Here is a 25,885-nt window from a genome sequence, read left to right as displayed (position 1 = left end):
CACGACTTCACAACTAACAACAAAAATAAGAACAACAAATGCTATAACTGATTAATATTACAGAGAAGCTCAGATATGGAGAAATATTACAATATTTAATTTTTCTTGGCAATCTCACCAGTTATATTTTAGAGGGGTTTTTTTTCTGAATAAGGTAATCCATTTTGGGAAAACCTACTGGGACTACCAGGGAGAAAAGGCTATCTCAGGTATATGAAGTAGGAGGTAAATTGTAGTGAAGTGTTTAGTTTTGAGCTAGGACTGAGAACACTCAGGGTCAAGTCCATTCTTAATCACGGATACTCACTGGTTGACATTTGTATCAGGTCACTTTCTCTCATTCCAATCTATTTTAACGGTTGTTGTGGGAATAAAATGTAAGTGATCCTTGCAGAAGCCAACTTAAACTCCCAGAAGAAAGGCAATATATAAATCTAACAAACAAATCAATAACCTTGTTGCTAATGGTGTCTGGTAAAGCACCCTAATTTGCCCCGGGCCTTTCAAGATATAGACAAGGTGGGAAATCTGCATTGATCTCTGTGCTTGATGTCTTTTGACTATTACACAAGGCCTTCTCTAGCAACAGAGAAATTAGTGTGCCTAAATCAACCATGTACATAGAGAAATTAGAAATACTGCCTAAAGCGTTAAAGAAGAATGTATGTACAGTATGTGTGGTAGAGTGTCTTCTTCCTCATTGATAAGAATACAAACATCAGGTATTATTGTATGTTTCATAACTGAAACTTGCCTTGCCACTCATACATTCTAAAAAGATAATTTCTTTTAGTCTGGTATTAAGGATGAAAAAAATGTTTGGCATCCTTGGCATAAGCTATCATTTTCTCTTCATTTGATGGGACATAGTTTACTTGAGGTTTTTTGCTTCTGCCTAAGGAAACAGCAGCTATATTTCTTCTTAACCCCACCCCTCCTCCAAGTTATATGAATGGACAAAGTGTTCCTGAAAAGCTTTCTTGTTCTGCTACCTTTCTAGTGGCCTAACAATAATATTGCTTTAAAATATAATTGTGCATCAGAGAGATACAGTGGAAGGAAGCAAACTTTTCTACCTGTTTCCCAGTCACATGGAGTTGATGCTGTATTCATAATCTCCTCCACCCAATTATTTGGTTGGGGAGACGATGTTGCGGGGTACAGGAAATATAGAGAAGGGGACAGCAGATGTAGCTACATCATCTATAGTATACAGCTTCTGTGAAAAATTTGTAGAGTCAATTGCATTGTCAGAAATAATTAATTAAGATTCTTGATACTGTTTGTGGCTACGGGATTTAGATGAAAGCAAAAAATATCGGAAACGGGGAGGGAGGGAGGGAAAGAAAGAAAAGAAAGAAAAAAGGAAGAAAGAATCTCTTTGTTGCTATTTAGTGCCCATCTAAATTTTACAGCCCAACTATGGTAACTCCATTGTCCTCAGATAGACTGTAAATAAGCAGATGAAAGAATCACTTTGTAGGATATGTCCCAGTAGTGGTTTTCACTTACCTTTGCTACTGGTTTGGAAATGTGAGCTTGCGCGCGGCGCTTCTGCACATGTGCAGAACCTTCTGTGCATGCACAGAGTGTCCATGATGACATCCAGGCAGGTGGGCGGAGCCTCCCGCCGCTACTTGTTTGCTCAAACCAGGGCGAACTGGTAGAAACCCACCACTGATATGTCCATTTTAGACCCTAGTTCCCTTTGTTGGTTGATCATGCACCATGTAGATCTGGCTTTCTAGTCTTTCAATTACAGTACATTTCCTACATGTCTTCTCAAAATTAAAAAAGGCACATTAAATCAAAACCTATGTAATTAATCCTGTGCCCTTTGAAGGCAGCATAGTTAGATCACGGCCAAACTTGACTCATCCCTGTTATATGCAAAGTTTAACATGTCTGAATCTGTACGATTAACATAACTGACATAGGTACTTCAGCATGAACTTTATTGTTCTATTGCTGACCTTTATGTGCTTTCATTCTGTACAAGATTATTTCCAGGTGAACATATTGCGATCAGATTGTTTATGTTTTGGCAATTCCATTTGCAAATTTTAAAAGGAACACTACTTTCTTTGTAATTCCTTACATATAATATAATTGAAGCCTGAGAACCCATTTAATGCAATAAACTGTTGAGATAGTATAAGAGTTCACCTATTTTCCTTCCATTTGGACCTCTATAGTAAGCAGCACTAAAGCTACACATGGAATTAATATGAGCTCCGGGTGTATATTTCTTCCTTTTTGGAATGCACAATAATTAACTTCACTGTGTGGAAAATGCAGATTAAAACCTCTTAACTTTTGTGCTCTTGGGATGATAATTGATATGAAAATTGGTTTGCCATCCCTAAGCTCCTTTGTTTAAATTATGGTACTGGCAGAGAAGATGGGTTTTTTTTTTTTTTAGAATTTTATCTGCTGTAAACCTCACATGATCATCATTCATGGATTATTATTTTCTGCTGACAAGCAGAGCAAGTTAAAAATCCCTGCTAAAGCAGACAAAGCTAAGCTTTGTCAAAGAACTTTCTCCTTTGGTTTTAGTAAGGTTTTTTTTAACTGGTTGCCTCTCTTGATAGTGACTAATAGTGTTTCAGAGACACTATGTACAATATAGAACAATACATTAATATACACTAGTAGGGGTGCATTGTCTTTAGTGTATCCATGATACTTCAATACCTGAAGTATCATCATTGTCTTTCTTTAAGTCTCTCATAGCTACTCTACTCTCATAGCTTAATCTACTGACATAGATTATGTCAGTGTATTCTGCCAATTCTTCAGTCCCATGACTACTCATTTTTTCCTCGAGCACTCCTATTCATCTAAAACTCTTCTTAAAACCCTGCTTCTTCCATGCCAACATTGGAAAACATTGGAAAGATAAAATATATTATTATCCCTTTTCTCAACTTCATCCCATTTTACCACAATCTTTTCTGTTTTCTTTACTTCATCTTTGTTTTCTTCTTTTACCTCCCAAAATGTAGTTTATAAGCTCTTTTAATATGGATATTGTATTTATTGACCCCTTCCTTATAATGTAAGTATATAATACAAATATATAAAATCCAACTGTCGGTTTTGTTATTAATGTTGCATGTAAATTATTTTTAGAATTTTCTTGGGTTGAAACATTGAAAACCTGAGTTCCAGATTCAGTTTTAATAGAACATTCTGGTATTCAATGTTACTTAACATCTGTGATATTAGTTTCCCTCTCTTTTTTAACCAGATGCCTTTTGTTTGTTTGTTTGTTTGCTTGCTTACTTGCTTTTATTTCTGTCAAAGCAGGATGCTGATATGTTAGCAGGTGATGAGCAAGCTTGGAAAGAAGCCAAAGAAGTTATAAATAAAGTAGGAGCACCAAAGTCACGTGAAGGTATCCTTGATCCATAGTACACACATTTCCATTCAGATCAGGACATTATAACAATCAACTTGTTTTCTTGTCTTTGTTAAATTCATACTCTTCCTGCCTATAATATGTATTTTGTATTTTTCAAATAATACCATATTTAAAGGAAAAGAAGCAGAAGGTAAATCAAATCAAAATGTGGTCTGGGTTTCCTCAGCCTTTGTATCTTTAAGTTTCGGACCAATAGCAACAGCACTTAGGCTTATATATACACTTCGTTGTGCTTTACAGCATTCTCCAAGAGGTTTACAGAATCAGCATATTGCCTCCAACAATCTGGGTCCCCATTTTACCAATCTCAGAAGGATGGAAGGCTGAGTCAAGCTGGAGCCAGTCAGGATCGAACTCCTTGCTGTGGACAGAGTTAGTCTCCATTCTAACCACTGTGCTACCACGGTTCTTAGCAGCAGAAACTTTGCTTTGGCCTTGCAGAACAAGATGACAGACACTTTAAATATTTAAATATTAATATAGTTTGAAGAGCCAAAAGAACACACACACACACACACACACACATACACACACCTATATATTTAATAAAGTTAAACTTTTGGTCATCTAAATTGCAATCCAGTACTAACTTATTGAGATTGCACTACTAAGTATTAAACCACATTTCATTCCATTTTCAGTATAAAATCATTCCATTGATTCAGTATAAATCATGTTTAGACATCTACACTATTTTGCTGTCTTTAATAACTCTGAGATTTTTTTTTAGTTTTTCATTACTTCTCCCCAGTCCCATCAAATGTTGTTCTCTGTTTTTCTTTAGACCAGTTTCTCTCAAAAATTGTATGTTTTAGGATTAAATTATGTCTGCAGAACTACTTTTTTCCTATTATTTCTGCTTGTCCCACAAGATCTGTCAGCGTGGGCATGCTCTGAACCCTTACATTAAACCATGCCATCTAGTGGGAACCTCGAAAGCATGCTGTCTCCGTTGCCGCTCCTATCCTATGGAATAGCTACCATTCCTACCCCTGAGATTCAGATGTCAGCAATCAGCTGACCATATATAAAGTACTAAAGAACTGGCTTTCCCCATTTAGCATTAATCCAAGTTATGGAGCAGGTCCCTCTTGATGTGATGATTACATGTTTTGGGAATACTCTATTCGCAATGTATTGTGCGACCCAGAGTCACATGTCTATTGGGCACTCATAATCAATTGATAAATTCAGATTGTTCCTTGGCTGGTATTAACTATGTTAAATTGGGAATATCAAAGTCAGCTAAGTATCTTATGAATGTCGATTTAATCATAGCAAAAACTCATAGGGAGTTCATATTAAAATGAAGATCTTTTGTCTTCTATGCTACATCCCAAAGAAGATTGTCAGATACGTTTAATAATGCTGGGCACCGTATAGAGTCCCTTTTTCCTTCCCCCATTCCCCTCCCATCCCCGATAGTGTAATTTTCATCTGGGAAGAATTCCTTTTGCCAAAATTGTTACATTGAAAAAATATTTCTTTTAATTTACAAGATGAGTTTTAAACTAGAAAAAGGTTACGGGAAATATGTTGTTTATTTTAAGAAAATAATGCTTAAAAGAAAACTGACTATAGCAAAGTTAGTTGTGGTTTCATATGATCACCATTCATGTAGTTTGCTTTCATGTTTTCTTGGTTTAAAAAAATGAAGCTTTCTATGGAAGAGGATTTTGTAGAATAGAAAACTGCAGTGTTTTAACTTAATGTTTTGCCTTTTGATTGATGCTTCTGTCATGGGTTAATCCTTAACACAAATAAATGTCAGAGTGGGAGCAAGTTCTGTTGTCCTGCCAGACGTTACTGAAGAGTAACACCTCTCGTCTCCCAGACACCAACATCTATCAGCTAAAATTACTTGACCTTGCCATGGATGCCTGCATAAACCTGGGCCTTTGGGAAGAAGCTCTGCATTATGGTAACCGAACTTTGGAGCCCTACAGGTGAGAGCTAGCGTTACTGTGATTTATTGCAAGGGCCTGTTTCCACCCAGGATGGTGAGATGCAGTGTATATTTTCTGTGTTGGGCTGACACAAGAAGGTGATAGTTTTTCCCATAGAAGCTGCAAGAAACTACTTTGCAGATATAATAAGGCAATTTGTACAGATACCTTTTTCATTCTGAAAACAGAGAATAAATTATTTTACAGGCGTAGGGCAAAAGAAACTGTTTTATATTTATTGACAATTATGTTATACAGAGTAAGAAAACCAATTTCTTTTCACCACCACCCCCAGGCCCCCCAAGTTCCTTGATCATCACAGCATCCTAGGTTTTTTGCTCTGTAGGGTTTTTTTTCCTTATCCATTCAGCTCTTCAGCTACTTGTATCGATTTATATGCAAATGTACACCAATCTTAAGAAATTGCCATTTTCTCTGGCTCTTTACATACACATAGGGTAGGAATTACCACTCTGATAAAGAGAGGAAACAATGACGTTATTTGCAAGTAGTTTTCACTTACTCATCATTCTTTGATGTAAGATTAGCTGATCAATTTTTTTTTAAAAAAAAATATTTATTTTTATATGCCGCCCTTCTCCAGAGACTCAGGGCGGCTTACAATGCGTTAAGCAATAGCCTTCATACTTTTGTATATTTTATACAAACTCAGCTTATTGCCCCCACAATCCAGGTCCTCATTTTACCCACCTTAGAAAGGATGGAAGGCTGAGTCGACCTTGACCTTAAGTCAAGGTCCTTGACTTAATGTCCTTGACCTTGAGGTCCTCTTTCTCATTGGCACATCCAACTTTCCAACAGGACTATTTTCTGGACAAAAAATGATTGAACAATAGACTCGCCATTTCAACTTTTCCTGAGGCTAAAATCCACCATACTTGAAATGGGAAGACTGGTTATTCTTTTTATGACATACATTTCCTTGGAAAATTCTGGAATGTTTTGCATTAGGTTCCTAATTTTACTTTTCAAAACTTCCCAGGTACCTGTTAAGGGAATAGCATCGTGTCTTCAACCACTCTTTTTCTTCGTCCATGTTTTTTAACCTGTCACTAATTAATTTTGATTCTCAGAGTTTGAACAAAAAAGAGCTTCTTCCTTTGAAACAGAGAGTAGTAATAGATGCTATAGCTGCAAGGGCGAAAGAGCAGGGTGATCAAAGAAAATCTCAAACTTTGTATTCTTTCTCTCCAAGTTTCTTTGGGTCACAGAAATACAGTTTTTTAAAAAGAAAATAATGATGGGCAGCCTCAGTAATAGTATCTTCAAATACTAGTGGCATTATATCTCTTCTTATCTAGTTACACAATGAAAACAGGCACTTCTTACCATTCAGTGGAACTTGGTTGTGATAAAGGAGCATTTCACAGAGTGAATTTTAATTGCTATTCTGTTTCCACTTATCTTAGTCACGTGCTTTCATTTTTTATTACAGACCCATATTTTATTGAATATTCAAGTTCTAGAAAATTGCTTTAAGTGTCTGAATGTACTGTATTATTTGGATCCTTTTAAATTTAATTTCAGGTACTTATTACTTATGAAGGACAATGATATAAAAATCTCAATCCTCTAGAGTCTAGACCAGGTGTATCAAACTGGCGGCTTGTGGGCCAGATGTGTCACACACAGACCACACCCACCCCAGCTCCACGAATGGGAAAAACATTGTGAAACATCACGTGACAGCAACATGATGCAGTGAGTCTGACACCTCTGGTCTAGACAGATGAAGATTGCCCTGTTTAAGATACTAATTTAACCAAACAATGGGTCAATGCCAAAATTGCCTCTTAGGCACTTAATAATTAAAAATAAAACATAGTCTGATTTGTCAACAAAACTGCAGTATGCAATTAAACAAATTGTTAGTAATTTTCAAATTTCAAAATATTGGCCTTCATAATCATTTTATTGAAAGATACTTTATTATTTAAACATCCATAAAAAGTATGCCTCATATTTTCATTGTTTTCATTGTTGTTTTAAGTAAACCATGCTTTTCTACAAAATTGGTGAAAATAATGTGATAGTCCTGCTAGGCAAAATCCCCTCAAGTTTAACGTTCTGTTTCTGTGGCCAATAATTAGGATCCAGTGGAAGACCCAAAGCAGCAGATGAATGTTCCCAATTGGAAAAGCATTGTCTCTAGAGTCTAGATAGCCTGACAAGAGTTATCGATAGGCTTTTTCTCCACAATTTTCTCTAATCTCTCTCATCAAAAATGACCTTTCTATTTTAATTACTTGCTATACTTTTTCAGTTATGCTTCTATAACTTTCAAAAATTGTTCAGAAATACCATATAGGTACAAAAGAGTTGCAGCAGAAAGCAATTATGAGTTTATCAAATCATTTCTCTGCTTTTTTTCTTGTGTGTCATACTTATTATAGCCAAGTTGTTGCCCTTGGTCCTGTTGTTGTTCCCCCACAGTAGAGATACATACAACTGTATCTTTTTCATTGAAGGCTGCTGGCTTGCAAAAGCTCTCGATCTCTCTTCTACCTTGAACTGGGCGTCGTAGTCTTTCCATGTGCAAAAGCATTTTCTGAGGAGAGACATTTTCAGTTTGAGGTCTTGTTATTTGAAGGTGTGTTTTTTTTTTACCTTCAAGGCTTCACTACAAGCTTTGACGCTCTTGACAAAAAGTCTTCTGTTTCTCATTACAAGAAGTTGTGCCTGAAGCAGCAGGATACCAAATCCTAGGGAATCTGTTGGGCTGCATTGAATTTCTCCAGTTGAATCAATCTACTGCTTGACTGCTTCCACAGTTCCATTACAGCTATCTATTTTCCTTTCTCAGTTCTGAGGGAAAAGAAATATTCATATTGTTACCTGCGGGAACAGGGGAATAACCTGAAAAACAAGCCATCCATACAAATCGGAGGTGGTAGGTCTTCCTTTAAAGGGGTTTAAAGTATTGGACTAAAATCATTTTAACTTCAGGGATTGTATTTACTGTGAGTATTTCCATTAAGTGATCAGTGGGGTGCATTTCCACTATAGTGTGCTAAGTGCAGTTTTTGAACTTATGTTTTCATTGCAGACATTGCTGGGCTTTCAGTGTTTATTTAAAGGCCATACTAAACTATCACTCAGGTAAATGTAATGATGGACTTTGTGGTGTAGATTTACACTACAATGCACTGGCAAATTGATTACCGATATAACTTGGTCCAGAAGAGTTCTTTGTAGTAGTTCAAAACCTAGAATTCCACTTGCATGAAGCATACTAAAAGGAAGCCCTGTAGAATTTAGAAATCCAGGGGAAAAAGTTAATTGCATTGATTTTTACCACAATGATAGTGGCTGATCATGAGTATTTGGAAATTTTGACATTTTCCCCTTATAAAGCTGTTTATTATGAGATCCTTTTATATTTTGGCTGTTATCCACAAACTAACATTGTCAACCCAAGCCTGTAGAATATCTCTTTTAATATAGAGGGAGAAAAAAATAATAATGTTGTGCTCTCAGATATTTTGCCACCATATTGGAATTATTGAGAACTCATTTATATTCATAGGAAGATAAAAAAGAACAGGTTTTACACAATGAACCTGATTGGATTCTGATCACGCAAAATCATCCATACTGGGAGTGATAGCAAGAAAGTCCACGGCACTTATCTTCTTCTTTTGAGGCTTGAAACACCACTATTTGAGTAAATTATATACACAACAGAATACATTTGGAGACTCTATAAAAAACCAGTTTTTATTCAGGAAGTTGTGCATACAAAATGATATTAGGATTAGTTATATTGAATGTATATATTTTAGGTTAGCAATCCAGTTTTGAAGGGCAGCATAAGATGAAACATGTGGGGCTGGACTTACGTGCTTGCCTCTCACATCTGCCACATGAACCTGGAAATATCTATGTGTGGTTTAAGGTTTTTCCACAAATTCTGTGCATATTCCAAACTCAACAAAAATTCTAATGCAGTAAATGGGTATTTCTAGTTCCTGTTAATTGAAATTGTTGGAAAGGAATTATTTGTGAATATTATTTGTGAATATTAAAATGCCAAATATGATAGAAAAGGTAAATCCTGTGCTTGAAATGATGTATTAATTAAAACTGTTTTTCAACAGAGCTGCACGGGTTACCAATAGGTTTCCAGGTGCAACTCAATATGCTGGTGGTTACCTATTAAGTCCTAGTTGGCACAGAGGCTGGATATTTGTGCGATGCAATCAATAAACAGTTCAAAGCTAAAAGAGAAGCAAAAGGCTCGGGAAAATATAAAACAGACAAATTTAATTTTGTTTAAAATAATTTTCTTTATTTTATTATTTTTGTTCATTATAAATAAAATTTACAAAAAGAATCAAACCAATGCAAGCCTTTATAACTCTGATTTCTCTTTAGGTCATATAAATCTTTCAACTTCCTAAAAAGAATGGGAAACCCTTATTCTTAAATAATTACCATATTTGAATCTGTATATTTGTCACGATAACCATATAGTTTGTCCTTGACTTACGGCCACAATTTAGCCCATAATTTCCATTGCTAAGCTAGGCATGCCCCATTTTATGACTTTTTGCCATGGTTGTTAAGCGAATCACTACAGTTATTAAGTGAATCATGTGGTTGTTAAATGAATCTGGCTTCCCCATTGACTTTGCTTGTCAGAAGCTGCCTGGGAAGGTTGCGAATGACAATCCCAGCACTCTGGGATGCTGCAACCCTCATAAATACATGACAGTTGCCAAGCACCTGAAGTTTGATCATGTGACTGTGGGGATGCTGCAATGGTCATAAGTGTGAGAACTGGTCATAAGACACTTTTTCAGTGCCATTGTAACTTAGAATGGTCATTAAACAAATGGTTATAAGTTGAGGACTACCTATATCTCCTTGTGGAGAAGTAGACCTTAGTATGATTTGTGATGTTAATTTAAACAAATGTCAGATATTGTGACAGGGAATTGAGGAGCTTTTGTGGATAGTGGAGTAAAACATTCAGTATTAAGTGATGTTTTGGCCACATGGAAATGTTTCACATCAACTAAATCTGTTGCAAAATAAATAAAAGGCAAAGGAAATTATTCCTAAGAATAAATGAAAGAGAAAGTACTCTTCTTGCTTGGGATTTGTATAATCTATTTCTTATTTATAGTCTGCAGTGAAAATGTACAAGTCATTAAATGCAAGAATGAGCAACAGACTAGAGTGGGAAGATACTGTAGTATCTCATCTCACAAGTTACACAATGAAAAATATGTGTCAAAAATACTTCTTATGAGAAAACATGTTTTGAATTCACCAAAACAGATTTTGAACTGAGCTAAATGAAGAATGGATGTGTTACTATCCTAGAAGACACTGATCTTTTTATGGAGCCAGGTTTTAAGCATACGCTTAAAATCCCATTTTCAGTCTCTGACATTTCCAGCTAAAAGATCTTGGATAGAATAGTTGGAGAGGAAAATATTCCTCTGTCATCTGCTGTCAGCTGGAATAAATGATACAGCAGTAGATGGTAGCTTCTCCTGTGAATGGAAATTGGCGTGCTACCCATAATTTAATTCTGGAGTTCTCTTTGTTCTTTCTCCCATTTGTGAACAAAACCATAATTATGAGAAATAATTCTTGAAATGTTCATTGTTGCTGAAATGACAGAAGCCTTTTCATCACTTCATCTCCCATTTGCTTTTGCGCCTCATGGGAGAGGTCCCAGAATATTTGGAGAATCCAGCTTGTCTAAAAATTTGGCTGCCAATAGTTAGAGAAATAAATTGTACTCTTAATAATAATAAGCTTTTCTGATAGCAGGATATCCCATTATAACTGAAACAAGTATCAATTCAATAAAATCTATTCTAAAATGGAGAGCAAAACTGTTGCATCCTCTTTTACCCCAGGGTTTCATTGCATAAAGCCTGAGGCCTTTCAAATCACATGTAATTTTTAGGTCATTTTAAAAAAGGCCAGGGCTGCCCACCTCTCTTTCTCCAGAAGCCGCTGCTTTTTTCAGTCAACTTTTAAATTGCACAGCAGTGCTGCCCAATTGGCATTTTAGGATAGAGAGCATGTGATATCTTTAAGAAGATAATATCCTGCCAACATAACCTTGTGCTTATCTCTACCCTGTCTGGATTCTGAATGACCGGTCTGCATATTCTCTTTGTGGCATGTCTGCCTTCTAGGTAACATTCCCAGGTTTGGACCGATACCAAGAAGAGTTGAATTGCTATAAATGGCTATAAAGGCACACAAGTATTGCAGTTCTTCTCCACCTGCAGAGCCAAAAACTTTCAATTTTTTTGATATATGTTGAAAACCAATAATTATCTCAGTGTGATTGACATATCATATTAAAGAGAATTTAATATTTTAATATTAATAATAAGAAAATAGTAATAAAATAAAAAAATATTTTAAAGAGAAAAGCTCAGTGTTGCATTTACAGAAGAACGTAATATTATGCAGATTGACAGATTTATTCAGCACTTTTTTGTAGTAATGTGTTAATTCTTAGTGATGATACAGTAAATAATGTATATATGTAAACAATATGAAAAATTCACAGCTATATTCCTTGGTAAACACTGGGTTCTTGAAATCAACTTCCCTGGTTCTTAAAAATGGCTCAGAAATGAGAAGAGCAGCAGATCCCGGAGTTCTATTTTTCTTAACTATATTCTCATTATGAGAAGAAGAGCTGAGATTTCTCACTGTGTTTAAGTGTTGATACTCAGTGTCCTTTTAAAACTGACTGGAATTAAAGTAGACCTCAAGCCCTGTATTTTGTGAATTTCCAGGTCTATTCCCTCCTTACTTACTTGCTCCATTAGCAGTTCACTAACAAATCTTCAGCAGACCTTGTTTATATCTGATTTACAAAAGAGGCTCATGGCAGCACTGGTGACAGTTATGTTTTATACAGAGATATCTTCATCTGATACCAAAGTGAAGTTAAGGCATTGTTTCTGTACAATAGCATTGCCCAAACTTGCGATGAAGTGGTTACTGAGTTCCATTTCCTTATAAGAACATGTGTAAGAACCAAAGAATGTATACCTCAAGTGAACTAAGCATTAATCTGTCAGCAGCCTAAGTGTGTTTAGGATAGGGCAGTGGAAATATGCAAAAGGGTGACACTGAGTATATTTTCTGAGAAGCAATTAGGAGCAGATGGAAGTTGTAAGGAGACTGATTCATCAAAGTATTTAGTGTATATCTCTTTCATTAGTTGAATCTTTCTTTGTATGTGCTTAAACATGAGCACACAATTGTGGATCTGAAATAAAACAAAAGTAACTAGTTCTGGAAAAGGATTAGTTTGTGTGCTTAAGCAGGGCTATAATAATTGTTTTCTTATAAAATATTTTCTTCCCTTTCTTGAAACAAAAATCGGTTCTAAAGGGCAGAGTGCTTAAGAAATCCTGTTTTAGAAAGATGAGATTTTAAAATGGAAGTGCACCCTTTTGCATGCACAAATCATCTTCAGTAAATAAATAAACCATATCTAATTCAGTATAATTCAATAATTAATTTTGTGTAAAAGATTTTGGAAATGAAAGTTTTTTTTAAATGGCTAGCTTAAATTCTTCCCATACAATTATGTCATGTCCAAGAGGGATCTACATTGAAGAAAAGGGTAATATCCATGACAGTATGGAAATTTCTATTGTAATTCTGCTTCAGTTTTATAGTTGAAGAGCAAAACCTAGGGAGGACAACATAGAAGGAGTTCTGTGTTGAGGTAAAAGAATAAAAGTAATTAAATTGAGTTTAGAGGACACAATCTCATACGACTGTATGAAATTTTAAAAAAATTGTGGTTGCCCAATATTTTTAAAACTAGTCACAACTTTTCATTTGTTAATCTCTCATCAAGATGTCATTTGGAATAGGCCTGTTCCTTGCCTTCTGAACACCATGTTCTCTTTCTCTTGTTCTCTGTTATAATTTGGATATTATATTTAATTATTTGGATATTTCAGAATGTGAAAAGGAAACCTACGTCAGATGACGTGCTAAGCTTTAGCAGGAACACATAACTTTCATCAGCTTGTGGGCCATGCCAGGTTTTACAGAGCATGGTTTGGGCTAACTTCAGAGGGAGTGAACCTGAGGCCAGTTTTTAACATTTTGGCATTTTTATTTATTTCATTGCAATATAGGGTTATTTTAATTTTAGTTTATTTCTTTGGAGGGTAATACTGTTTTTGTTAAAACCCTGCAACTTTGTTTTGCATAAAACAATGGAATATAAGGATTGTAATCCAGTTCAAATACCTCCTGCAGTGGGGAATCCACCCCTCCAAAGGAAATCTTTCCTACTACTGAGCAGCTCAGAGCAGAGCTTCCATCTGCTGATTTAAAAATGCTGCAGTTTTTGCTTTCTTTTGGAAGAGAATGTTTGAAAGAACAGATCATTCCAAGAAAAACCCAAACTGGCAAGAAAAGTGGGAAATAAAGCAGGGGGGAGGGAATGGGTAATTAAGGAGACAACAGAGGCAGCAAATAAATCAGGATGTCCCAAGATCAAAGCGTATCAAGAATAGGAAATAAGGTAAGATAAAATAGTTTAGTTGAGGAGACTTGAAAGAGCAGTTTACATAAGAAAGACAAAAGCAGAAGTGAGGGGAAAGCATTGTGGAGAGGTAGAAAGGGGTGGGGAAATTGGAGGACTGTGATTTTGGAACCATCAACAAGGATTGGAGTATTACAGATTATCCTAGATATTTTTATATTCCTGTCTCAAAGAAGCTGATGGATACAAACAAAGTAGGGAACAATGTCTACAGCAGGGGTGTCAAACTCAAGGCCGGATCCGGCTCGTGGGGTACTTAGATCTGGCCCGTGGGGCGGCCCTGGAAACAGCAAAAGACTAGCTCACAGTGCTTCTGCCAGTGAAACAGGCTCCCAAGCTTCATTTTCAGCTGCCAGGGCCTCCTGCAACCCTCTGCCAATGAAAATGGAGCTCGGGAGGGCTGCAGCCTTCCCAAGATCCATTGTCACTGGCAGAGGGTTGCAGGAGGCCCTGGCAGCTGAAAACAGGGCTCGGGAGCCTGTTTTCACTGGCAGAAATCTCGGGCCACCACAGGTGCCCCCAACAGGAGTGACACCAAACTGGCTATGCCCACCCCAGCCATACCTACCCTGGCCCCCTGAGGTCAAACACAACCCTGATATGGCCCTCAATGAAATTTGACACCCCTGGTCTATTCTCCCTGAGATCTCCCTGAGATTTTCAGTCCTCCAGGTCATCCAGAATGAAAGACATTTTTCGTGGAAGAGAAGCAAAATGTTTTCAAGGAAAAAACCAAGAAAGTCTGGTTTCCTTTTGAACAGCACCTTTGGGACAAAGGGAACCCATGCAGAGCATGGCTTCAAGGTTTTTTCCATTTTTTTACCAGCATTGACCATATGTTTGTGTGTACGTGTATAGTAGGAAGCAGAGGATGGGCTGAACACAGTCTGCTCTGAGTCATGTGGCCAGGAGCAGAGGGTTGTGTCCTTAGAATGAAATTATCACCACGATCTCCCTCGGGGTGAATTTGGAAACTTTAGTTGCAATGTATTTTTTCCAAAGCCCCTGGATTTGATCCAGTCCATTTTCAAACTCCATCTTTGTTTTGCCAGCTTCTCCCCAAACAGCAAATCTGGTTTTGTTATCTTCAATTTACAGAGAGCTATTCTGCCAAGCAACAGGTAGACAGACAATCCTGGGCCTCTTTACAAAATCCCTTTGGATTGGAAAGAATAAAATTGTATGGAAGAAGGGTGAGGACTTCCATATACATTTTGAATGTGCCTTAAAATAGTATATTGCTCCACATTCTGTCAATGTCAGACTTAATACCTTGGCTTAGAAGTAAATCACAGACCTTAAGACACTTAACTTTTAATTCACCTGTTGTGACTAGACTGGCAGAAGAATCCCAGGTGCATCTTGGCTACTAGAGCATCTGTATTCCAAGCAAGGATGAAGCCTTAACATGACAGTTGATTGCTCACTTTGCCCCAGCCTTTAAACTTTTATGCTGCTTTCCAAGGTAATAGGTGCTTGGCTGTTTCTTTTAGGGTCTTGTGGACCATGTTTAAATAACAGTTCTCTCTAGCTTGGGAATTGCCTGTCCACACCTCATCTGCTTTAGCTTTAATAAACAATCAGATTCGTGAGATGAGCAGCTATATAAATTTGATAAATCAGTATAATTAAGCATATTAGCTAGTACTCTACATCATTATGGTTTATTAGTTATGGTATTGGACTAGCCTGGGGAGTTTTAGCTTCAGATTACCTGAATGGAGTTTATTGAAAAATGATAATTTTGCATCCGTCATAATTTTTTAAAACTTCATTAGAGGGCTGTTGAGGGGATAATGTGGACTAGAAGAAAAATTGTGTATAACACCTTGCTCTCTGGAGGAAATGTAAAGTATAAATTCCACATAATTGTAAATAAAGATGTGAAAGAAATATTGCATTAAATATTCAGTATTTGTTATTATAAACTGTGGTAAACAGTCAATATATTCAAGAAATGTACCTAATGTACCTTTCTGTAATAAACAGTGCATCTGTCTTACATATTCCACCCATGAAGAAGCAGGAAAGCAACCCCCAGCATATGCTCACAATCTATAACATAATTTTGACACTTAAGTCAAAAGTGTCTAATGTTAATAGTGCCTCCTTTCTGACCAATCCTGTACTTAGAAAAGAAAAAGAGAGAGAGAAAGGAACAACCCCCCCACTCCCCATTTCGTCTTATAATGGTAATAAAATATAATCCTGTCAAGGAAATGTTCTAGGGATAAGAACATAGGTGGTGGTGTTTTTTAATCAACTTGCTTATCTGTACAGGCAAGAAAAATGTTACACTGGCTGGATGAAACAAAAAGAGGTGTATAATTAAACATTTTCTACAACTATGTAAATATAGTAGTTTTCTACTGACCACAGGGTAGAATGACAGCTATAATTGATGTTTCAATTCATCTGCAATTACTAACCTTTGGATTACATCCTTCCAAGGGTCTTTCTTTGTGAACAACCTCTGGCTTTCCGTCTAGCATACCAATATAGTAGGATCCTGGGAGTTAGTTGTTCAATAATACCTGGAGGGCTATAGGTCCCCAGCATCAGCCCCAGACAATCATCTTCAAGCAATTAGCAGATGACCTAGTGACATGTGATTTATTAGGAAAATATCTCTGCATTTCTCAGGTTTCTTACTTTGCTGCTTTGAGCTGATAGTTTTCCAATATTGTGTAAAACATCTTATTCAGTAAACATGTTCTACAGCAGATAGATGTTTAAAATTGGGCAGCCAGCGGCATCTCTCAAGAGAACTGTTTCTCTTCTTTACATTTAATTTTGCTTTTGGTAAGCCTCAGAGGTCCCTGGTGTAACATCCATAACTACGCCAACATATATAAACATTGGCTAAAGAAATCTACTCGATGGGAATTTTTATGAACATTGCTACCTTAAAAATATCAAAGACTATAGCGCCTAAAAGGCAGTGTTTGCTCTAGCAGCGTTCTTTCTTTCATGGCCTTTAGGCTTGGTAACACATCTATCCCTCATGAACCCAAATGTGAGTTATTCCTTGGGCAGACCTGGAACTTTATAACTCTCTTATTGTATACATAGCATTATCCAAAAGAACATGAAAACCAGCTCTCACTATCAGAAGGAGTCTAGTAGAATCTTTCTGACATACTTTATTAAAAGGCATAAGATCTTGTGAACTACAAGATCTTCATCTTGTATGGATGCTAACTTCATCAAATGTATGGAGTGGTTAAACTGATACGAGAATGAGACATGGAGGGAAGAACAGGACAGGGGAAAGGAAAAGAAAGGAAAAGAAAGGAAAGGAAAAGAAAGGAAAGGAAAGCCCATTCATAATACTGGATTATTTTTGCAGTCCTTGCTTTCATTTGTCCTTATACTGTTTCATGCAGTTCCTTTTGTTCAAAACTCTCTCTTTTGGGGAATCTCATTAACTCAATCTAACACAACTTTCTTAGATTTTCTTTCATTTCTACCTACTCATTTTTCTTCTGTCACTTTATTTTGAGACATTAAAAATCTACTGTTTGTGTTGAGATTTCCTAAAATAGCCTTTTGATGGAGTAGGAATCTTTTACTCAGTTGTGCTGATAAAGTTTTTTTTTTTTTGCTTCAAAACAGCTACTTTAAAATCTAATAGAGTGTCTTGGGAGGCTAAAATGGTCTGTGATTACCTTACCTTTGTTTTGTGTCCATTAATTCATTTGCACAAAAACTGATTGGCTATTCCAATGTAGGATCCATAGGAGCATTGCTGGCTGAAGACGCTACATATCACATTGGAGTAAAGTTGTTGCAGTTTGTGATGATGCTGTTGGTAAACCTCTGGGGGCAAAGCAAACATCTTTGCAGGGCCTGGTTCTCATATTTGCACAGTTATTTTATTTCTTTTGCTAGTGAGAACCTGCTTCAGGTTGGGTGGTTGTCTTTATGCAAACATGGTGAGCCTCTCACCCAGTGCCTAAGAAAGTGCAGTATTGTTGTCCAGTATGGATTGTAGCTTATTAATAAAGTCTTTGAGTAGTTTGAGCTATGAGCTGTAGATGACAACCAGTTTTGTTTTGCTGTGGTACTACCAGACTCCTACTTTTCTGCTAGCATAAACTAACATGGATTTTCTCCTAAAATAGTTTTCATTACATATTTTCCTTTTTCACAACTGTTCTTAATAAATATGTGCCACTAATTTTACAAAAATAATTTTAAATATTTGCATTATCTAATGGGGTAATATTTCATTGTTTTTCTATGTCCCCCCCAAAAAGAATAGAATCATTTATTCTAAGACTTGCTTTTTTCCCCTCTAAGTGACAAAAGCAGTACTAAAAAGAAAAGTATAAACCAATAAACTTCTACAAGTAATAAAAAGGTAATACTAAACAATTTTGCTACAATACATTTCCAGTTGTTTCAGCAGGGCAGACTAACTCTGTATGTAACAGAAGAAATGTTTAATGTTATTGTTTCTGTCTTGTCTGGGCAGCTGTGTTTTTAACAGTGTTTTTAAAATATATATTTGAAATATTGTAAACTGCCCAGAATCTTTTCAGAATCCGACAGTCCTAAAAATCCAACAAACAGAAAAAAAATTATCAAATTCAGTAAGCCCTCAAAGTTCTCTGAAATGATTACAGCTGGTTTGTTCATTATGTAATAATAGAAAGCTAGTAATATTTATTTCGGTCAGGAATTCATTCCAAAATTTTTGTGTTACTAGAAAAAAAATTATTACCTGCCAACAACCTCAAAAGTCAAAAAGATCAAAGCAAGACTTATGGGGAAAAAGTTTATGGGAGATCTTACTTTCCCATCTTATTTATTCATTTATATTTGATTTATAGCCTGTTTTTGTACTTTACTGAGTAGTCATGGCAATTTGGCTTCCATTCTTTCTAATCCCAGAAAACTCTTAAGGAATATATAATGCTGGTTATTTAGGGCAGAAATGAGAGATCTACTGTCAATATCTTTCTGAACTAGTTAGATAGTTGAATTTATTAGCTGCCTTACTCCAAAGGACTTTAGGCAGCATACAAAACTGGAAAATCCATAAAAATGGACTAAATATCAAACCAAGCAGACAGCCTGACTAAAATAATCAGATACAATTACAAGTTTTAGCATTGGCCATCCTGTGTAGAAATGCTTGGAACTGAAGTTTAATCCCTGATTTAGATTTTTGATGAAAGAAATGCAAACTTCTTGAACTGTGTGTGGTTGTTAACTATGAGCCAATAAAACTCTTTTAAATTTGGATCATACAATTACTGTGAATAGCTCTAATTAACACCATATTTTTGAACCTGTTGTGCTGTAATTTCTAATGTAAGAATTTTCCAAGAAAAACAAGCATTTCAACATGTTATTGTAATCTCATCCATTAATGTCAAAGACATTAATAATAATGAATTATTGTCTCTGCATGTGTGTATGTGTGCAATTTTTAAAGGCAAAAACAACTATTAGTGTGAGAGTTTCACTTTGTGGTTCAGCTTTAATTACAGTGACATAGGCCCACAGCTAACTTGTATGACTTTAATAATTAATGGAAATTACAATTTAATATTCAACAAGAGGGATTATATTCTGCCCATCAAAAATGCTGCTGGTTTGACTGTTGAATATAGAAGATTGTCTGGTTTATTTGAAGACAATCTGAACTGAGGTTAGGATTTTTCCCATTGTAAATGGGAAATTGTTCATTCTTGCTGCTGCTGGGACTGGTTTCTGCTGCTGCTGGGACTGGTTTCTGTAGGGTTTAGCACAGAAATTCTTATAATAAAATGCAAGGGAAAGTGTTGTGTTGGTCAGTGTTGATATATTCAGTCAATCATCAGTAAGATTGCACCGTTAATAAATCCCACGGTTCAGTGGAGCTCATTCCTAAAATAGCACCAACTGGAGACAGCATCTTTAGTTTCATCAGTTTTTGGATTTTAATGTAGGATGGCTGTGGCGTTAATGAAATAAAACGGGAGGATGTGATGCACTTGTGCTGGTTGATTGTTCCTACCACAGCCAGGAGATTAACACTCTCTTTGTGAACCCATCATTCCTTTATACCTCAGTGAACAGAATGACTTCTGCAGAGAGCCCTGTTCCTGTTTGTTCATTCACAGGCTGCCCACTTTGAACTTGTTAGGTCAGTAGCCTCACAGCTGTAAATCAGAGAGTGAAAGAGCTGCAAGCTCACTAGAGTGTGTTCAGAAGAAAGTCTGCTCCATGTGCAGTCAAACGTCCATCTCAATTGCTTTTGCATCTGAATGCCTCTCTAGTGTAGCTCCATGTCTGTGTAATTCTGCACAAGCAGAGCAGAATTTCAACTGATTTAAATAAGCAACTGGTACAACTTTGATAGGTTGTTTCAAAGGAGAACTCGGGAAAGTCACTGCGCGTGAGTTGGACAGTCATATATATTTGTTTAATAAATAAATAAATAAACTATTTCTTATTTTAGGCATGAAAACTTGTTTTATAAACTGATTTAATTAGAGTTACTGTATATCAAGTCTTATATGCCTGCACAAACTCATATACAGTGATGGAAAGATGTAGAAATGAAGAATAATTTTTCAGTGTTATGACTGTATGTGTCATAGTTCTATGCACTTCGTATTCATAGAACTATCTCATAAATTGTCATGAAACATATGATAATTTATATGGTATATGACAGAAAAGAGAATAACTTCTTGGAACAAGCATCCAGATCCAAAATTTCTAACTACATTTTTTGCATGTTTGTATTTTTTAAATTACTTTATATCTTTGTAAAACTGTATCAAAAATTTCAACTGAAGAATATCAGTCCATCTGTTCATCAACAAACTGACGTCTTTCAATAAGACAGTTGTTCCCCAAAATGCAAGATAACAAATGAAAAGCAAAATCATGCCAGGAAGTGAAACTAGCAGTTTAAAAAACTGAAATGTTCCCGAGCTGAAGGAATTTGTGGAAAAATACAGATAGTCCTTGATTAACAACAATAATTGGGACTGTGATCACATTCCTTAGCAATGGCAGACCCCATTGCCACCATTAAGCAATGATCATAGGTTGTTAAGTGAGGACCTCCTTGCAATTCCTGCTAGCTCCCAACGAGCAAAGTCAGTGAGGAAGCCAACAGGAAGCTGCAAGTCCCAGGTGGCTTACAAGCAGACTGATGGATGAATAAGTGATTGCTTCAACTTAGTGGGTAAGAGGCTGCTACAGCAATGCCAGGGCGGCTGCTGCCAGAGGACATGCAAGCAGCAACTATGGTGCCACAGAAGCACAGCTGGGCCAGAGGTCGGCGCTACTGGGGGCAAGAGGACATGAATGCTTCAGGAAGGTTGTACACAACTGCAAAAGGAGTACATGCAGTCATGGAAACAAGGCCTACATGGTCATCAGCTGCCTCCGAAGAGGCAAGGCAGGCACATGTTGTCAGCCACAGGAGGAAGAAGATGATAGAAAGCTTGAAACAGCAAAGATGATAGAGATAGAGTACAGGGTGGCAGGGTAGCAGAGCAAAGGGCAGAGGTAGAAGGGAGATTAGGTGGGTGGGGAGAAGTTGAAGTGCACCTTGCAATTGTATACGTGGAGAGTAAGGTTCACATGATGTCATGCTTTACGGAAATGTTGCTTAGTGATGGAAATTTCAATCCCAATTACCATAATTAACCAAGGACCACCTGTATTTTGTTCACAAAATAAATGAAGCAAGCCCAAAACATTGATATCATTTGATCATTCAGACTTACTTTATGTATCAGCATGAAGCTCTGGTAAAAATTCTCTGCAAAAAATAGGAAAATCATAAAGGATAAATACTTTTTCTACAGAAATGTAAGCTCGTTATTATTTGATTAAATATTTTGTTCTTAGTTGTGACTACATAATATTGCTGGAGTCAAGAGACAAGATCATCCAAAATTATGCCAGAAGCATTTCAGGTAAACAGCTGGAAAACTAGACTCCAGCCAAAAACAGGTGGAACAAAGCAGAGAAAAAACTACATTGTAAAAAGGTCAATGAAAGTCAGTCAGAATCTAGCAGTGTGTATGTTCCACATCTTTTTTGGAATGTTTGCAGACAATCCAGGGTGTACTAGCCAAGAAAAAGCAATTGGCAAGCCATTGTTGCTGGTGAAAGAATAACATTTCTATTCAAGTGAACTTCAGTAACAATTGTTTAATTACTGCATCTGGGCTACAAAAATCTGAATGATCAAAAGATGGCAGCAGGAATCTAAGTTTTTCTGTATTTTTTTCGCTGTTCATTTAGGGTTTGTTGGCTTATTTTTGTCCAAATGTGATTATCATAGATTACAAAGAAAGAATATTTGCAAATATCAGTATTGGTGTTTGTGAGAATGAGACATTAGATTACCATACTGTAGAGTAGCAAAATTGGTTGCTTAGAATATCATTTGTTTCAGGTCTTAAATGGCCCTTTAAATACCAATAATGAGAATAATTTTAAAAGGATTATTGATAGGTGATTAGGGAAATATTTTGCATATAGGGAAGATATCTTTGCAATTACTTCCTTTTTTTTTTTTTTTTTTTACAAAAACAGGAACATGAGTACTTTCAAACTCAGTTTTAAAGAAAGTAACAAGATAAAGTCAGTTAGAAAGCAGGGAGACTAAAATTAGAAAATATGAATGCAGTAAAAACCATATTCTAAAACCTGATTTAAGACTCATTGTTATACTGGCCCAGAATTTGAATGTTAGTCACTGTTAATATCCTGTCTAGACAGTAACAGTTTATGACAATTTAGATTTTTTAGTATTTTATTTCAATTCTTCCTCCATTTATAATTTTCATAGGAGCAGAAGGTAAAGCAGACTTAAGGCATTAAGCAATTCTTTTATAGTGCAGATTATGACTGCTTTCAAAGACATTAGAAGCCACACTTTTTTTGAGAGAGAGCAGAGTTGTTATAATGGAAGCATTTATCGGTTCAGCATTCATTGAACACACTGATTAATGATATCTAAGAATCTTACACAAAAAGACTTTATGTAACAGAATTTTTAGGCTTCTAAACTATGGTTATAATATTTTCAATAAGAGCTGATAATTCTGACCTGTTCTCTTAACATGAGTTATTTGTCCTACTCAGATTAATAACTTCACCTGTGGATAAAGCTCGTCTAAATTGAAGGGCTACAACTGATTGATGAGTAGTGAAAAGTCTGTCACGCTACCCAGAAGAAAATATTGCTGCGAGGGTCATTAAGGGGAGCATCTTTGAAAAATTTTGCTTGATTTATAAACAAAGTAAATTCACCTTCCCCATCAAAGAGAGATTGGGAGTGCAGTTCCCAGAATTTCAGAAGTTTAATTCCCAGGGGTGCTAATTTGTAACATGGTGAACTAGACATCATAGCTGTCAGCAACTGAGCTATGCCCCTCTTCTTTTCTTCAGTAACATTGATTATGCAAAACACATAGTGAATAATGGATCTCCCTCCTGGGGAAACGGTAGGTAAAGAGTGGGTGTGGCTGTTATTATCAAAGAATTTCTAGTAGCCTCCAGGGGCACTGCTCCACAAGTGCCCGGCTGCGAGACCCTTTTTCTTAGGTTAGGCTCAAGGGATCAGGTGGGATTGCTACTGCTTTACCGGCCTCTCTGCTTCCCTATTCGGGATCCTGGACCTCGCCGCGGGACTGGCGGTGGAATTTCCCAGGCTTATAGTTCTCCCATCCCTGGGGGGGGTCAGAGGTAGACCGAGATTTCATGGAAAACATGACTTCCATGGGCATATCTCAGGTTATCCAGGGCCCAACTAGTAATAGTGGTCACACACTCGATTTGGTGTTCTTGTCAGAACACCAAAGTGACCTGGAATTAGTGGACCTGTCCTTGGTCCCCTTGTCATGGTCGGATCACAGTCTGGTGGCAATTAGTTTCTCAAGAGCTATAACCCTCCCCCCCTCCCCCGGGCAGGGAGGCAGGACCTATTGGATTGGTCCACCCCCGTCAACTAATGGACCTAGATGGGTTCCAGAAAGAGCTGGGGGTTATAACTGCAGATCCACTGTGCAGTCCAGCCGAACTCTTAGTCACTGTTTGGAATAGGAAGGTGACTGAGGCTCTGGACAGGATTGCACCCATGGGACCTCTCCTTACCCGTAGACCTCTCTGTGCCCCGTGGTATACAGAGCAACTGAGAGGGATGAAAGGCATGAGGACACATCATTGGCAGAAGACGGGATGAACTCAATTGAACACTGGTAAGAGCTGCTACTAAGGCCTACCTCATGGTGATTTGTGTGACGAAGTGTAAATACTTCTCCACACTAATTGCATCTGCAGATAATCGCCCAGCGACCCTCTTTAAGGTGAGCCACCTCCTCCTAGGGAAGGAGGTAATTGAGGTCCACCTGAAGGGGCGCACTGAGGAATTTGCAGATTTTCTAGAAGACAAAACTGCTTGACTTCGTTCCCAGTTACATTCCTGGTGTAATTGCTGATCTGGTGAAAGTCCCTGAGATAGCTGTGGCAAGAAATGGGGCAAAACTCACTTTTTCTCACTTACCAACATAAATTTTGGGTTCAATTTTGGCTGTAATGGAAGGCTAACTATCTATATAAGTGAGGTATTTTCATACAGTCGTTTTTGAATCAACTCAGTGCAGATGCTGACCAAACTATTTGTATCTGTTTTACAAAATGAATCAATACTGGGCAAAGTAGTAGATGCGTGCATCAGAAAAGAAAAGCATATCATGAACTCTGCAGCCTGCCTCTCATTCTAATTCTCCTCTTTGCTCATGTTAAACTAGTTTACAGACACTTGTTTAATCACCCCCAGGTAAGAAACTCCATTTGAGAGACACACCCCAAGCAAAAACTGAGATCGAGTTAATGTGATGCTTTGATGAACTCTGTTGAAAATCTACATTTTTTCTGGATTGTTTTTTTTTTTTTTACAAAATAATCAGATTTCTTACACCCACCAGAACCTGCAATTCAATTTTTGACTTGGGATAGCTGTTTGTTTGTTACATTTCTTTGTGAATGTTCTTTCATAAAGGATCAAGCAGTGAAATGTTCAGATAACTAAAAGACAGAACAAAAGTTGTAAAAGAGCTTACTGTGCCCTTCATTACATAGTGGAAGGTTGTATGAAAAAACAATTGTTAATGAAAAAGTTCAGATTGTGAGCTAAACCTTCTGGTTACGTTTCTGTTATTAATCAGATGACTGATCCCTTTCCAGAATTTTCCGGAAAATGCATTAGTTGCTATAGAAATCCAGCATATTAGAAGTATTCCTACATAATTTCTATTCCTGATAAAATAAATCTGTGCGGTATGATTCAGCCCTGCAGTTTGTTTTCTACATTGCCACGTTGTGTGTGAAGTTTCAGATTAAAATTATGAAAGACTATCTCTGAGCAGAGACTAACCATTTTATCAGCTTTGCTTTGTCAGCACCTGCACACAATGAGTAGAACAGCAGGGCAGCTACTATGCAGGGACAAAAAAAATGATCTGGAAACACAAGATTAAACTAAGAGTGAAATGGTAGCCAGAAGAGATACGAGAGGAAGAAAAGAAAAGGGGTTTTTAAAAAGAAGAGATGGGGAGAGAAAGAATGAAAAAGAATTTTACACTCAGAAAGACCACTTGAAAGAAAAAAAGATTATAAGAAATCAACAAACTGCAGTAGGAAAAGGTTCTTTAATTTGGTTTTTATTTAGTTGGATCAAAAGTAAACAGCCTTCTAGTTATGTAGAGCAAACAATACCAAATGGCTCAGGAAAATAGTGATATCTTTTTTTGGCTTTCTCCAGTATGCTTCAGCTACACAGCGTTAAAAATCCATTAGAAGGTCTCTGATATTTGTGTTCGACTCACAATGAACCATCTGAACTTCTTGTCCAATGGAAGCTTCTGTGTTTCTTTAAAAACCGAGCAACGGTTATTGTATCTCTTCCGATTCAGAGTG

The 25,885-nt window shown here is 36.8% G+C and overlaps 1 protein-coding gene across 3 annotated transcripts in view; it reads left to right on the top strand.

Annotated features, from left to right (window-relative positions):
- Window positions 1–25,885, top strand: part of SMYD3 (SET and MYND domain containing 3) — a 294,583-nt gene that overhangs the window by 257,082 nt on the left and 11,616 nt on the right. For 2 of the 3 annotated variants that reach the window (XM_034428209.3, XM_087883014.1), the window contains exons 9-10: window positions 3,310–3,400; window positions 5,199–5,373. In XM_034428209.3, coding sequence (XP_034284100.3) covers window positions 3,310–3,400; window positions 5,199–5,373 — 266 coding nt within the window. The remainder of the gene's footprint in view (window positions 1–3,309; window positions 3,401–5,198; window positions 5,374–25,885) is intronic. The other variant, XM_034428210.3, reaches the window with a different exon arrangement.

Source organism: Pantherophis guttatus, chromosome 1 (assembly GCF_059756535.1).
Source record: "Pantherophis guttatus breed Tessera chromosome 1, ASM5975653v1, whole genome shotgun sequence".
In the NCBI taxonomy this organism is placed as follows: domain Eukaryota; kingdom Metazoa; phylum Chordata; class Lepidosauria; order Squamata; family Colubridae; genus Pantherophis; species Pantherophis guttatus.
Note: the sequence above shows the minus strand (reverse complement) of the source record. Positions and strands in the feature narration are given on the sequence as shown.